This window comes from Gopherus flavomarginatus, chromosome 10 (genome assembly GCF_025201925.1).
Source record: "Gopherus flavomarginatus isolate rGopFla2 chromosome 10, rGopFla2.mat.asm, whole genome shotgun sequence".
NCBI classification, from domain to species: Eukaryota; Metazoa; Chordata; order Testudines; family Testudinidae; genus Gopherus; species Gopherus flavomarginatus.
In genome coordinates this window covers 54,646,716-54,659,599 of record NC_066626.1, presented here as the reverse complement: position 1 = coordinate 54,659,599, position 12,884 = coordinate 54,646,716, and the positions used below count along the sequence as shown (strand labels likewise).

The 12,884-nt window shown below is 37.5% G+C and overlaps 1 protein-coding gene across 50 annotated transcripts in view; it reads right to left on the bottom strand.

Moving 5' to 3' along the window:
- The window catches only part of NEB (nebulin), a 193,599-nt gene extending 181,542 nt beyond the window's left edge, over positions 1–12,057 (bottom strand). For all 50 annotated transcript variants that reach the window (XM_050969087.1, XM_050969101.1, XM_050969094.1 and 47 more), the window contains exons 1-9: positions 11,993–12,057; positions 10,596–10,666; positions 8,156–8,200; positions 5,420–5,614; positions 3,711–3,818; positions 2,663–2,767; positions 2,253–2,357; positions 2,042–2,146; positions 1,179–1,283 (exon numbers count right to left, since the gene is read on the bottom strand). In XM_050969087.1, coding sequence (XP_050825044.1) covers positions 1,179–1,283; positions 2,042–2,146; positions 2,253–2,357; positions 2,663–2,767; positions 3,711–3,818; positions 5,420–5,614; positions 8,156–8,200; positions 10,596–10,631 — 804 coding nt within the window. In that variant the 5' untranslated portion in view covers positions 10,632–10,666; positions 11,993–12,057. The remainder of the gene's footprint in view (positions 1–1,178; positions 1,284–2,041; positions 2,147–2,252; positions 2,358–2,662; positions 2,768–3,710; positions 3,819–5,419; positions 5,615–8,155; positions 8,201–10,595; positions 10,667–11,992) is intronic.
- Between the last annotated feature and the right edge of the window lie 827 nt (positions 12,058–12,884).

Here is a 12,884-nt window from a genome sequence, read left to right as displayed (position 1 = left end):
TGGTAAGGTCTTTTTGACATGCATTTATCTTTTGAGCTACATTTGAGTAAGGTTGCGAAGTAAGGTCCTTCGTCTATCTGAGAAATTTTCTCCAGATAAAATATTTTCTCTCTGCTCATAGCTAAGCTCATCACTATGTTCATCAATGGTTTTTCAACCTCCAGGGTCAATTATTGTGATTACTTAACACTGTGCTGTAGTTAATTACTAGTACAAAGCAATATGATTATATATCACCTACTCTTTAGTCACAGTTACATTCTGAACTGAGTTAAAATCCTACTTCTAACTTAAGAGTCTACATGACTTAGTCCCATTTATTTAGCTGAACTTTTATCTCTCTATATTCCATCCCATCTCCTGCATTCTTTGGTACTGATTTACTCTAACTATAACAAAACAGACTGGAGATGACTGGTGCCAGGGCCTCTGTTAATCATGCCCTAAGGATTCACTGCTTGTTGCCATTAGCTAATTCAGTGTGCAAAATCACGCTGAAGACATCTTGTTTGACAAACTTTTCCTCTAACTGAGATCTGTGAACATGAGGATGTTAGGAATGAAGGACTCTCTATAATGTGTATAATAATTTTGCATTGAAATTCATATTTAAATATATTCTACAACATGAGTACAGCTTGTTCACTTTTAAGATCTGACAGGTGCATTTCATAATCAAATATCAATTATCCAGTCCTACTAGAAAAATAATGTGTTCCTTGAGAACAAATTATGGACTCCTTAGAAAATATTGTATAATCAAAAATGCACCCATACAGACAAACACTTTGCTATTTGAATTTAAACAAGCAACATAGTGGCCATTTTGATCATTACAACTTTCTAAAGCATACCCTTGGAGGGTGGAGAGAACAGAAAAAGAAGGAGAATGAGAGGACTGAGGAAGGGGAGAAGAGAGTAGGAGAGAAGAAAGAAGTAGGGGGTGAATATGAGAATTGAAAAAGATGAGGAAGAAAAAAAACCCTGACAGTCATCATGGAAGACTAGATGACAAACACAGAGCCCCTTTGAGGACTGATCTATTTATTTGTTTATTTATTTATTTATTCCATGCTTGAACCCAGCCTGTATATAATGTATATGCACTTAAATGAGTTTGCCTCTCCAAATCCTTCAGCAAGCTGTCTAGTTGGGAGAAAGCGGAGCAGTATACTCACATCACTGCGCTGCTTAGTCACTTTCTTGGCGAGCTCCACATCAGGTGGATCTGGCAGAGAAGTGTATTTAGATTTCCGTTCATCATGTCCCTTTTTGTAAACAATCTGAAATAATGCAAGGAGTAAACATTTACAGGAACTGCCTGATTAAATAAACAACAGACCATTTACTCCTGACCCTCTCTAACGCTTCCATTAACAGAAGCAGTCATTTCCACTGCTGCAAAATAATCTCTCTCAAGCAGTGTAACTCCTACAGTGTTCTTTAAGAAAGAGAGAAATTACTAACCTGCTAGGGGACTTTTGAAATACATTAATAGTTTGGATTTCAGAGCCCTGATCCTGTGAGGTGCTGAATGCCCTCAAAATTCACTGACATCTCTTATATAGTTCCTTAACCAAGGAGGTATTCAGTTCTCCAAGTGCTTCTATAAATGTTAATGAATTAAACCATTCCTGTGAAGTAGGGAAGTATTGTTATCCCTGTTTTACACATGGGAGAACTGGGTGTATAAGCCCAATCCTGAAAAGTTTTCATTGTCTCCTGAGAGATGTTAAACACTCTCATATCCCATTGAAAACAGCACCCTAGAAGATTGGGCCAATAATAGTTTGATTACACTAATGCTTCTGAACACAACTCAGAATCCCCAGTCTCTTCAGACTATAAACATTCAACGCATTCAGTGCTTTTCAACAGACATATCACTACCATATTCATAAATATCCACACTGCATCTTGGGACTGATTCTCTACTCCTTTATAGTGGTTTTATGCCAATGCAGATCCACTGAGAAGTCTATAGAGGTAAATCAGTGTGACACCACTCTATTGAGATGGGCAATCAGGCTTTGCTACTTACATCACTAAGAACCTTTTGGGCCTTTGCTACTCTCCTCAACTCTGGACTGTCATTGTATGGGTAGAATAATGTTTTGTCTTGCTCCCAATCTTCTGTGTACAGTTTCTTAAAGAGAGAAAAAAGTGCCAGGAAGTAATTACTTGGAATGAAATAACCACTCACTAGCAATGATACATGCACTACATTGCCTCAGAGCAGAAGCTGCTCTTACCTTACTGAACATTGCCGTATTTTTTACTGCCTGCACAAGCTCTGGAGCATCGGGGGGAAGAAGGTACTTATCCTTATTCTCCTCCCAGTTCTGTTTGTATAAAACCTGGACAGAAAGACCAGCATGTTGGTTAACTGTGCTTGTAGGAAAGCACTAAAATGTGTTAGTACGTAGCCAGCTTTTTCAAAATGTTAAGGGAGAAAAAGTCTCTAACAAAGAAAACCCATTGGCTACCTCAGTGAGGAGCATTTCAGATTATAACACTTTTCTCTCTTGCTCAGTTGTTTCTCTGCTAATTATCTTCCTATGTTACTTTGAAATTTTGGTACAATCATTCTTAGGGCCCTGACTTACACGGCTTGCTGCCATTGATGTCCACAACCCTCTCACAGAGTCACTCACACTCTTACCTTGCTCACTTGCTGTGACACCTTCTTTGCATGTTCTATGTCCTTTGCTTTTTCATCAACATGGCAAATAGTCTTTGCAACATCACCAGCCATACGATATTTAACCTAGATCAAGACATGCCAAACACAATTAATTGGGAGAAGTATTTATCAAGAAAACATCTGAGTTCTAGGACCCTCCTTCCTTGCAGGTCCCAGGCCAAACATCTACATCTCAATTAAACAACCCCTTAACATGAGCCCTGCAAGCCCGAGTCAGCTGGCACAGACCAGCTAGGGTGACCAGACAGCAAATGTGAAAAATCAGGACGGGGTGAGGGGTAATAGGAGCCTATATAAGAAAAAGACCCAAAAATTGGGACTGTCCCTATAAAATCGGGACATCTGGTCACCCTAAGATCAGCCATGGGTTTTTAACTGCAGTGCAGACATTCCCTAAAAGGTATCTAGTTTGTGTTAACAGAGAGCTACTTGAAATGGGACTACAACACCACAAATAAGTACCTTTTAGAGCACATCAGCAGGGTCTATTAAGGGCAGCTGTTTGATATGTGGTTATATGAAAAGAGAAGTGCTTAGGCACATTTTGAAAGGTCTGATTTTGCAGTATTCAGGCAATTTTTCCATTGACTTGAACAGGAATTCCACATGCAGAAAAATGACAGGATGTAGCCAGCAGTGTCATTTAATTTAGTGCTTTACACTTTATCAACATTTTCCCAGCATCCTATCTTTAACTTCAGATGAAAAAATTTCAAATCTCTTTTGGCCACAGCCACCTGGAATTATTATTCAGCTGATCAAGGACCATTATCTCTCCTTCCTTGTTGACAAGGCCTAAATCCCAAACTGAATTCTAGACTTTTAAGCTTGACATTGAGTCTGCATTTCTGGCACCAGAGACCTTGGCAATGTTTCTGCTAAGCTTCCAGACTGGATTGCATAACATTATCTATTTGGTTACTGTCAAAAGTTAAAATATGTAACCCAGGAGATGCAGTCCCTTACCAATTTATATCTCATTTGATTTATTAGGCCTAGCACATACCTCACTGAGCTGATCTTGCACTTTCTTAATTCTCCGAAGTTCTGGGGTATCAACTGTGCTAGCATATGGCTTGCCTTTTTCTTTTTCAAACTGCTGTTTGTATTTGTTCTGTAAGAAAACAAGACTGAACATTACTCAGACAAACTCCCAGAGTTCTGGAGAAGCTTTAGCTAGAGCAGTCATCAATGTTTATCTTCACTGGGTTAGCAACACTGAGCCAGATCATCAGAGCTCAAATCAGCATAGCTTCATTGAAGTCAATTGAGTCCCATTGGAGCCGAAGGAGGTGTCCTGATTTACACCAGCTGGGGATCTGGTACACTGTAACAAATATAATAGTCTGTTTCTCCTCTTGAGCTCACTTCAGATTACCCAGATATGACACAGGTTGGGCCTGTAGGGAGTTTGGTTTTCTATCATAACAATTATTCTATAAAAATCATGTAGCTAAAAAAATTGTATTCAGATACCTGAAAACACAATGCTTAAGCTGTGCTCTTATTTCTAGCTGTGCAACCCCATTGAAGTCAATGGGGCTACACGGGTGGAAATAAGAGCAGAATTTGTCCCAGTGTTTCTATGGCTTTACAATATTAATACGACACACATTTTTTAAATAATATAACGAATGTAGCTGCTTAGATATGCTGAAAATCTACGTGACCTGATCCTATTCCCATTGGTGTCAATGACAAAGCTCCCAATGACTTCAATGAGATCAGGATCAGGCACATTTAATTTAATAAATTAAAGCTGGGCTTTACAAAGAGGCCTATGGCACCCAACTCCCATTGATTTTCCCTTTGAGTTGGGCAGTCTCCCCACTTAAATGGTTTGCTATAGTCAAATTGCTGATTTTATTTGCATGAGGTGCACTACTACTACTACAATTTTAAAATACTCCCTGCATGTTGTGGGCTCAGCCCTACAGCCCTTATTCAAGTGAGTACCCTTGTTCACAGGTTTAGGAATACTGAATAAGGAGTATTCATGTGTAATGTTTGCAGGATTGGGCCCTGGATTATGATCTGTCATGTCCTTCCTCTCCCCCCCCCCGGCGAATTCAAACAATAAAATAAGTTATCACTTTCATCACCTTACCATTAATTTTTTCTACCCTTTTTCCCATCTTAGAATGTAAAAACACTTCATAGGCATTAATTGTGCCTCACAGCACTTATGTATTTAGAGCTGGGCATGAAGTGGCACCCCAGTTTGGAACCCTTTCTTCAAATTTTTGGGAAAGTTTGGATCCAGATCTGGACTTTGCAATTTTGTCTTTTGTCTACAGTTGGCCAAAAATGAAAAATAAACAAACCAATCATGCTTGAGCTTTGGTTAATTTCACAACTCAGGTCTATCTTTAATTATTATTCCAACCCAGGTGTGTAAACTGAGGCAGAGAGAGGTTAAATAAATTTTCCAGCAGAACACAAAGAGTCAGTGAGAGAGCTAGGAATGGACATCAGGAACATAACTGATAGAACTCATGCCCCTCCCTCAAGCCACTTTTTGTGACATCATGATTCACTACCATAACAATGAATGAATCAGGCAATGACAAACTCCTCTTTCACTGTAAATATCAGTAATCAACAAGGATGAGAAAGGAAGTACAGAAGAGGACATTACAGTGATATTAGGGTTTGCTATGATGTGTATATTTGATTTAAATAAACAAACAGGAAGACACAAGTGTAAGAGTTTACCTGACTGAACAGATCCTGCATTTTATGACTGTGTTGCAGGTAAGGGGTCATAAACTTGGAAGAATCCACTTTTATCTTTTTCATCCTCTTTCTGACTGGAGGTGCAGCTTGCTCAATAGTTCCTGAGGTGCCTCTGGGGCCAATAGCTCCTCCGGTGGTGGTGGTGGTGGTGGTGGTAGTGGTCTCCATGATAATCTGGGAATGTGGGCAATATGTATTTATTGGATTTTTAATGATAAGCCATAATTTTGCAGCAAGAACTTTTTAACTCTCCTATCTGATGAAATGGCATTTAATTCCTACTCAGGAACCCCCCACAGTGGGAACATTGTAGTGGGCCACTTTTCCTACTGGGATTGCCCAATGTGCCTAGTACACATCATCCAAGCAAGCAGTGTGAAGACTCTGCAGAATAGCCGATTTCTAAATTAAGCTTCTCTGGTTTTTATCCAACAGCTCTGGAGTCTGGAGGGCATTCTGCTGCCATCATTCCACATGTGTATCTCCCATTGACGTCAGAGGGAACCTTGAGGGTAAATTGATGACAGATAGGCCCAAAGTGTAGAAATGATCTGAGTACTAAGGGCTATATTGGGAATATTGGAGGGAACACATATCCACACATTCACAGCTCCTGTTGATGTCACTGGGAGATGTGAATATAGATGAAAGGCATTTATCAGCCTTCAAAAGGAATAGCCTTCCCCAAAAAGAGAAAAGAAATTGAAATAGCGAGATAAACATGACTAAACCCTTCAGATCTTCACAGTAACTATAAGATTCATTAGATGACTGAATGTATGTTCAGAATCCAGTTTTTCTACTAACCTGCATGTCCTGATGTGGATAGTCAGATCATAATCACAGAAGAGGCTATCTGATATATGTATATAAGCAGTGGGTATAGCTCAGTTGGGAAGAGACTCAATTTCCTTTTAACAATCTATATATTTGTTCATGCTGCAGGCAATGGTTTTAATACAAGTAAGATTTGAATTAAAAACACTAAAAGAAATGGTTATTATAACTTACAAAAATAAAATTGTTTCAAAAGTGCATGGATAAGGAAGCATCAAGTCTTGGTGCATAATAGATTTGCTAAAAAAGGAAAGCCTTCAAAAGGGAATGAATGAAGCTCAGATTTCTTGACAGTTATTTGCATTAATATGACGTAGAATAGCAAATATATTGGGCATTAGCTAAAGAAGAAAATGTTGGCAATACTTATCTTTCAAAATGCTTTATTCTGTGGGCACTAGTTGTGTTTCACTAATAATGTTCCAATAAGTTGTTATTCACTTTAATGTGTTGCAACAGGTTAGTCCATATCCATTCATTTCTAATCAGTGAGAAAAGTATGACACCTTTTCTGTCATTAAATGGCACTGGAGAATCCTAAATGCACGCACATGGTGATAAAACCATGAAAAAAATTACATGCTGTTTCTTGTTACCTATTACACTAGGGCTAAATAATGGTTCAACAGAAGTTGACTCCTATTAACTTTTTTTTTTTTTTGGTTTATTACACCATAAATGTACATAGCACTTTGCAGATAGCTATAAGATATGGTACTTGCCCTGAAGAGTTTACAAAGTTTGACCCTTAGACAGTAAAACCTTCACACTAGAAAAAATTTACATGTACCAGTGAATAGACTTAACTAGTGCCTAAATCATGACCTCTTCAAAGAAAATGAGCAGAAAAAAAATGCTTGATTCTGAAAGCACAGTGAGTTTTCCTCTTTCATATTAAAACCCAAGGGGTAACAGGGTATTAATACACCACAGTCTACAGAAGAAAAATCTAATCACATTAATTAGAAAGTCTATAGTGCCTACAGTGACTAATTTTCTATTTAAATTAAAAAAACTACCATCATTAATGTAATGCAAATCCGGTGAGTCAGATACAGAACTATCTGTTGCACCATTGCTTACTTTGAATAATTTCTGGCCATTGATTTCACTGGGTAGTTCATCTTAAAAAACAAATGATATGACATAGCCTTTTTTTGGCAGGGGTAGTCCTCAATTAGTTACTCAGTAAAAGTTCCTATTTTGTCAATGGGCATTTTACTGGAACAAGGATTCAAGACAGATTTTGTGACAGGACTCTCTGTTCAAAAGGAAACACTTTATCCACAGAATAAAACTGTAAGACTGTGCATCTTGATAGCTGCAAACTATGAGGAGTATTTCACCTGGAAAAAGCTCGGAGTTGGAATATCCATATGAATGGCCTAACTGCAATTTCAAATTACTTTTATAACTTCCTGAGGGCACTACATCGCAATAACTGAAACAGGAAAAACATGGAAACAATCACTTTGCTTGTGACTAAGGTCATACAAAACAAATAAGAATAGAACTGACGTGTAAATAAAATAGATTTCAGAAGGAATCTTTCTGTACTTGTCTTCAGAATAGCTGAAATACATCAGGTATTTTAGAGTATACACTAGCCCATGTTTCCTGTCATGTAATCCATGGCCCAATTTTGAGAGACACTGAGTGCCCTTATCTGAAGATGCTTATCCCCTCCCCAGATCAGGACCTTGTAAATTAAATAGAAGTCCCTTGAGCAGTAATCTTCACCTATTTCAGCTCATATTTATGCAGTCAGAATGGTGAAATAATCCTCAAAACACAGAATGGTTTATTATGCATTTGGTGCTTTCCATTAACAACAACATGTACAATTTGCTCCACATGCAATCTCATACAATCTTTTACCTCCATTGGTTCACCTTCCTCAATGACAGTCTCTTCAGTGTAATACTATAAACAGAGGACAAACCTCATCATTTCTCAAGGTCATGCAGCACAGCAAAATGCCTTCCTTATCTCTTTGAAGCAATAACAAACACAGCTTTCAACCCAATTTTGGGGGAATGTAGCTGTGGTTCAGACATGCTGGAGCGTCTTTTCCATCCGTGGCAGAGTTCTGAGGATCCGCTCATTTTTAATAATAATAATTATTAGCAGTTTGCAAACAAATTAAAATTCTTGTCAGGTAGGTGATAAAGATTATTCATAATCATGGCCATTTTACAGAGGCAGTGAGATTAAATGACTTGCACAAAGCAACAGAGAGAGTCAGTATCAAAGAAACCAGGGTTTCCCAAAAGCCTGGAGGACGGTCACTATAATCAATCTTCACAACAGCCCTCTCCATTTTACTGTACCCATTTATACAGATGGGAAAACTGAGATAGACTGGGCCAGAGCCTGAGCTGCTCTGAACCTCTAACATTTCATTGAAGTCAATGGAGAAGAAAAGATGAAGATGGAAATTTTCAAAAAAAAATCACCTAACAATTATTGACTTCCAGTATTAGTTAAGTGTCCATCTGCCATTTTTGCCTCTGAAAATCTCATGCACAGTGATTTTCCCCAAGGTCACACAGCACATCAGTATGCACCTGATCCAAAGGCCTTTTCAGGCCCTAAAAGATCAGGCCCTAAAAGAACTGTGATTAAAATTCAGCCTTTCTAGGGCCTCAGTACTTTGCTCAAATAACTAGAGCAAAGTACCTCTCATGCGGCCTAATATCTGGTTATGTTTTCGAGTAGTTCCCCTTCAGTGCCAGTGTAGTGTATCTGACTCACTTTTCCCAAAGTTTATAGATACTTATCAGTGAAATACTATTTGGTTTGTGATCAACTGCATTCTTTGCAAATCACAAATGGCTACAATATCCAATGTAGACTAGTACATCCAGAAGTAGGAGAAATATCCCTTAAATGAAATACCCAGTATACTCTGAGACCTCTGTGTGAGTAAAAGAATATTCACTTATTCCAGCAATAATTTTCCTCTCTCTTTAAACACAAATATCTGGCACAAGTTGATTACACAGATTTCAATCATGTGATTTATATAAAACTAGGGTTATAGATTTAATGATTTTGGAAAGGGCTGAGCTGCTTCAAAATGATACCAAATGCCATTTGTTGCTGTTTTATTTATAACTTCTCCCCTGTGACTATCTCAGGAGGAAGCTAATAAAGCAGAACCATCTGAGGCTGTCCTAGAGATGTGGTTATAGATAGGCATACATTTTTTAAAAAACAAAGAAGGAAATGGAGCTGTCTGGGCAAACATTGTCACATCACGCAAATTTTTAAAAAAAGGAAATTGACACCTTATCAAAAATAAAATAAATAATTATCAGCCTAGAAAAGAAGATAATTATGGAAGTGGGAATGACTACAGTATAACTGGTGGTACAATTAACACTGATATTATTAGTCACTGCATACAAGGTGAATCACAGATAATATAGGAAATCATAACAATTTGGAGAAATAGTTCCTTTTAGAGCTAGATTCCAAAATACATCTATAGGGACTGTATTAACAGTGACATATATTTCCTCAGACATATGATGTAGATATGTAACTAACTGAATTAGCACATCTGCGTCTGACGATCAGAAACATACAGTGTTCAGCACTGAAGGCTCAACCTTACCATCCTGGCTCAGATGAGAAATCCATAGGATTTCTTGTGCAGATCAGAGTTGTAAAATTGGTCACTAAAATAAACACTACCGTTTTTCCCCCTCAGAGGACACTATGGAAGCCATTCTAATTGCCCTTATGTATTTTAATAGAATAAACATTGTTTAATAACTAAGGGCAGGTTTATTAATATAGTGTAACCATCTTGTAGCAAAGTCATTTTTTCACTGACATTCACCCATGATAGTAGGCTGTTGTGCCCCTAGTTACTGGGGACTCCTCAAATCATGGCACTACAATGAGGTACAAAGCAATGAGCTTCAATGAGATCAAATTCATCCCTGCTGTAGCTCCATAGATTTTGGTGCTCTTACACCAGGGTTTAATTTGGCCTCAGATCTACACTGAATATTCATACTGTATTGACCATATAAGGCTCACAAAAGGCCCCCAATATGGAACTTTCATATTCCTTCCTTGCAATGGGTGGGAAAGTTCACAATCCGTATTCGAATAGATACTGGAACAGCAGCCACAGAGGTTCTGTGGTATTGATGGCACTGTTCCCTCTAACGTACCTGCACACACACAAACTTGGGGAACAGTTTGCTTATGTATAGAGATGGACACAAGCTATGCATTTTCAAAACATTAATTTGTTACAAGTTCACAAACAAGTAACTCTATTGTTAAAACATTTTTCTCTTACCTCTATGACCTCCTCATACTCCTCTTCGTCTGCCATTTTCACAGAGTATTCCTCTGCCTATCACCTAGGCACTGGACATATAACAGATGAAAATATAATATTAGCCCAAAGTATTCAAATATTATGAAACTATTAGTCAAGTCTATTATGTGTGTGTGTCACGGTGTAATAATTGCTAATACCAATATATTATTTTACTGGCAAGTCAGGAGCAGATCTTTAGCATGTGACTCACAAAAATTAAAGCCATCATGATCTAACTTTATTTCACTTTATTTCAGACTGCAGTGTTACTGGATTAAGTAACATGCTAATATCAGTTACAATTCAAGTTAAATATATGGAATTCAATGCTGACGTCCAACACATATTGAAGAACAAATCAGAGATGTGGTTATTTGTTAAAATATGTGCTTTTAATTTTCCCACTACAAAATTATCTGGAGAACTCTCCTTATCTATAATTTTTATATAGTCCATTATTTTATTTCATCTCTTGTTTGGATGGAGTTTTCCTTGGTAAGTTATAATATAACAAGCAAAAAAAAATGAAGAAAAATCTAGCATAATTATTTTTAAATGACCTTAAATTAATGAGGTTAAATTTCTCTCTTCCCACCATCAGCCTGCATGTATTCTCCGTTTCTTAGCTTTTGTGGCTTTTTTCTATTTTTTTCCTTCAAACCTAGAAAATATAGAAAACCATATCGTTTGGGTCAATATTTGAAATAAAGGTTATTGCTGCAAAATTTGGATGGATTAATTAATGGAATGTTTATGTTATAGGCCTGTCAAAATTACAGCTTGCTATTAGACAATACATCCCTATTTCTAACGCTGGTGGTAGATGAAGGTTTGGAACAGCTGCTTTAGTCCAAAGATATCTGCCATGTAAGCTAATACTATGGAGTGGTTGGCTCGTTTCATTTAGCTAGCTAAACTGCAATTCCTTCTGAGGCAAGTGAAGACCAGTACTGCAGGTTAAATATAGGAACATACATTATTGTCCCTTTTTAATGCCAATACGTTGGGAAAAAAATTAGAAGAAACCTATTTTGTTAAACCAAAGGGCTAACTCATAACAGCAATTCACAAGTGGTATGTCTTGTGAACAACGCAGGCTAAAGCTCAGTCTAAGCACAAACATCAGTGGTACATATATGTACTTAAATATAGGGAACATCTATCCAAACCCCATGTTTTATATCCTCCAGTCATAGGTCCAAGGATTTCTCTTCACTTACTGTGTTTGCAGCCACTCAGGGTCCTTTTCATGACTTCTTGCTTAGGCAAAATACCTATTGACTTGCATGGGTAAATAATGAACAGAGCCCTCAAAAAGCTACAGAATAAGAAACTGCCCGATTGGCTCTAAAGAAAAAATTAAAACCGCTTACCAGCAATATTTTACAAACTTTCCTTAGCAGCAAAGCCTCTCCAACTCTTCCCTCCTGAGAAACACTGGGCAAAAGCAAGCCTGATGCATCAGATCCTAAATTATCATGTGGCCAGGCCAGCCAATGAGATTTAGACTTGCTCAAATTTCAGATGCTAAATATACCTAATGATCCTTTAGAAGAGCACCTGTTCAGCAAATCCACAAAGAAAAAGGGAGTTAATCACTTCTTTGGCTTTCAACTAAAACCAAAACATATCAGGGTTTTGACTAAACTGCTTTAGGATTTCTTCTGAAATGGATCTTGATTAAAAAAAAGATACATAAATTACTGTTGAATGCTGCAGACAAATATCGGTTAGTACTCAGATGGAAAATTCTTTTGTCTGAATGTGTAATGATAACGAATTTGCATTTATACAGCATATTTTACTCTGAGATGGGCCTGAACCAAAACCCGAGAATCCATGTGACCCCTAACACTTTGAAGATAGGTTAGATGTGGATTTGAACTTAGAGCTTAACCTCACAGCTCAGGGCCATCTCTATTTTCATCCATAACAATCCTAAAATGCCTAACAAACTTTACTCACAGCGCAAACAATATCTGTTAGTATTATCAAAGCTTATGGAATATCATACACAGGCACACACTGCTTTAGAAACAACCAATACGTGTTCCTTGCAATGAGAAGCTTGCAATTTAATTCAGAAATATACAATGCTTATGGAAACAATATAGACATAAGATGATAATGGGGCATGCTTCTGTGCAGAAATTTTGGATGGTTAAGAAATAAAGTGTATTATGCATGGATTAAAATAATAGAAATGATAATGGAAAATTATCTAGTTCACTATCAGTGCAGGATTGTTTCCTATGTGACATTTCT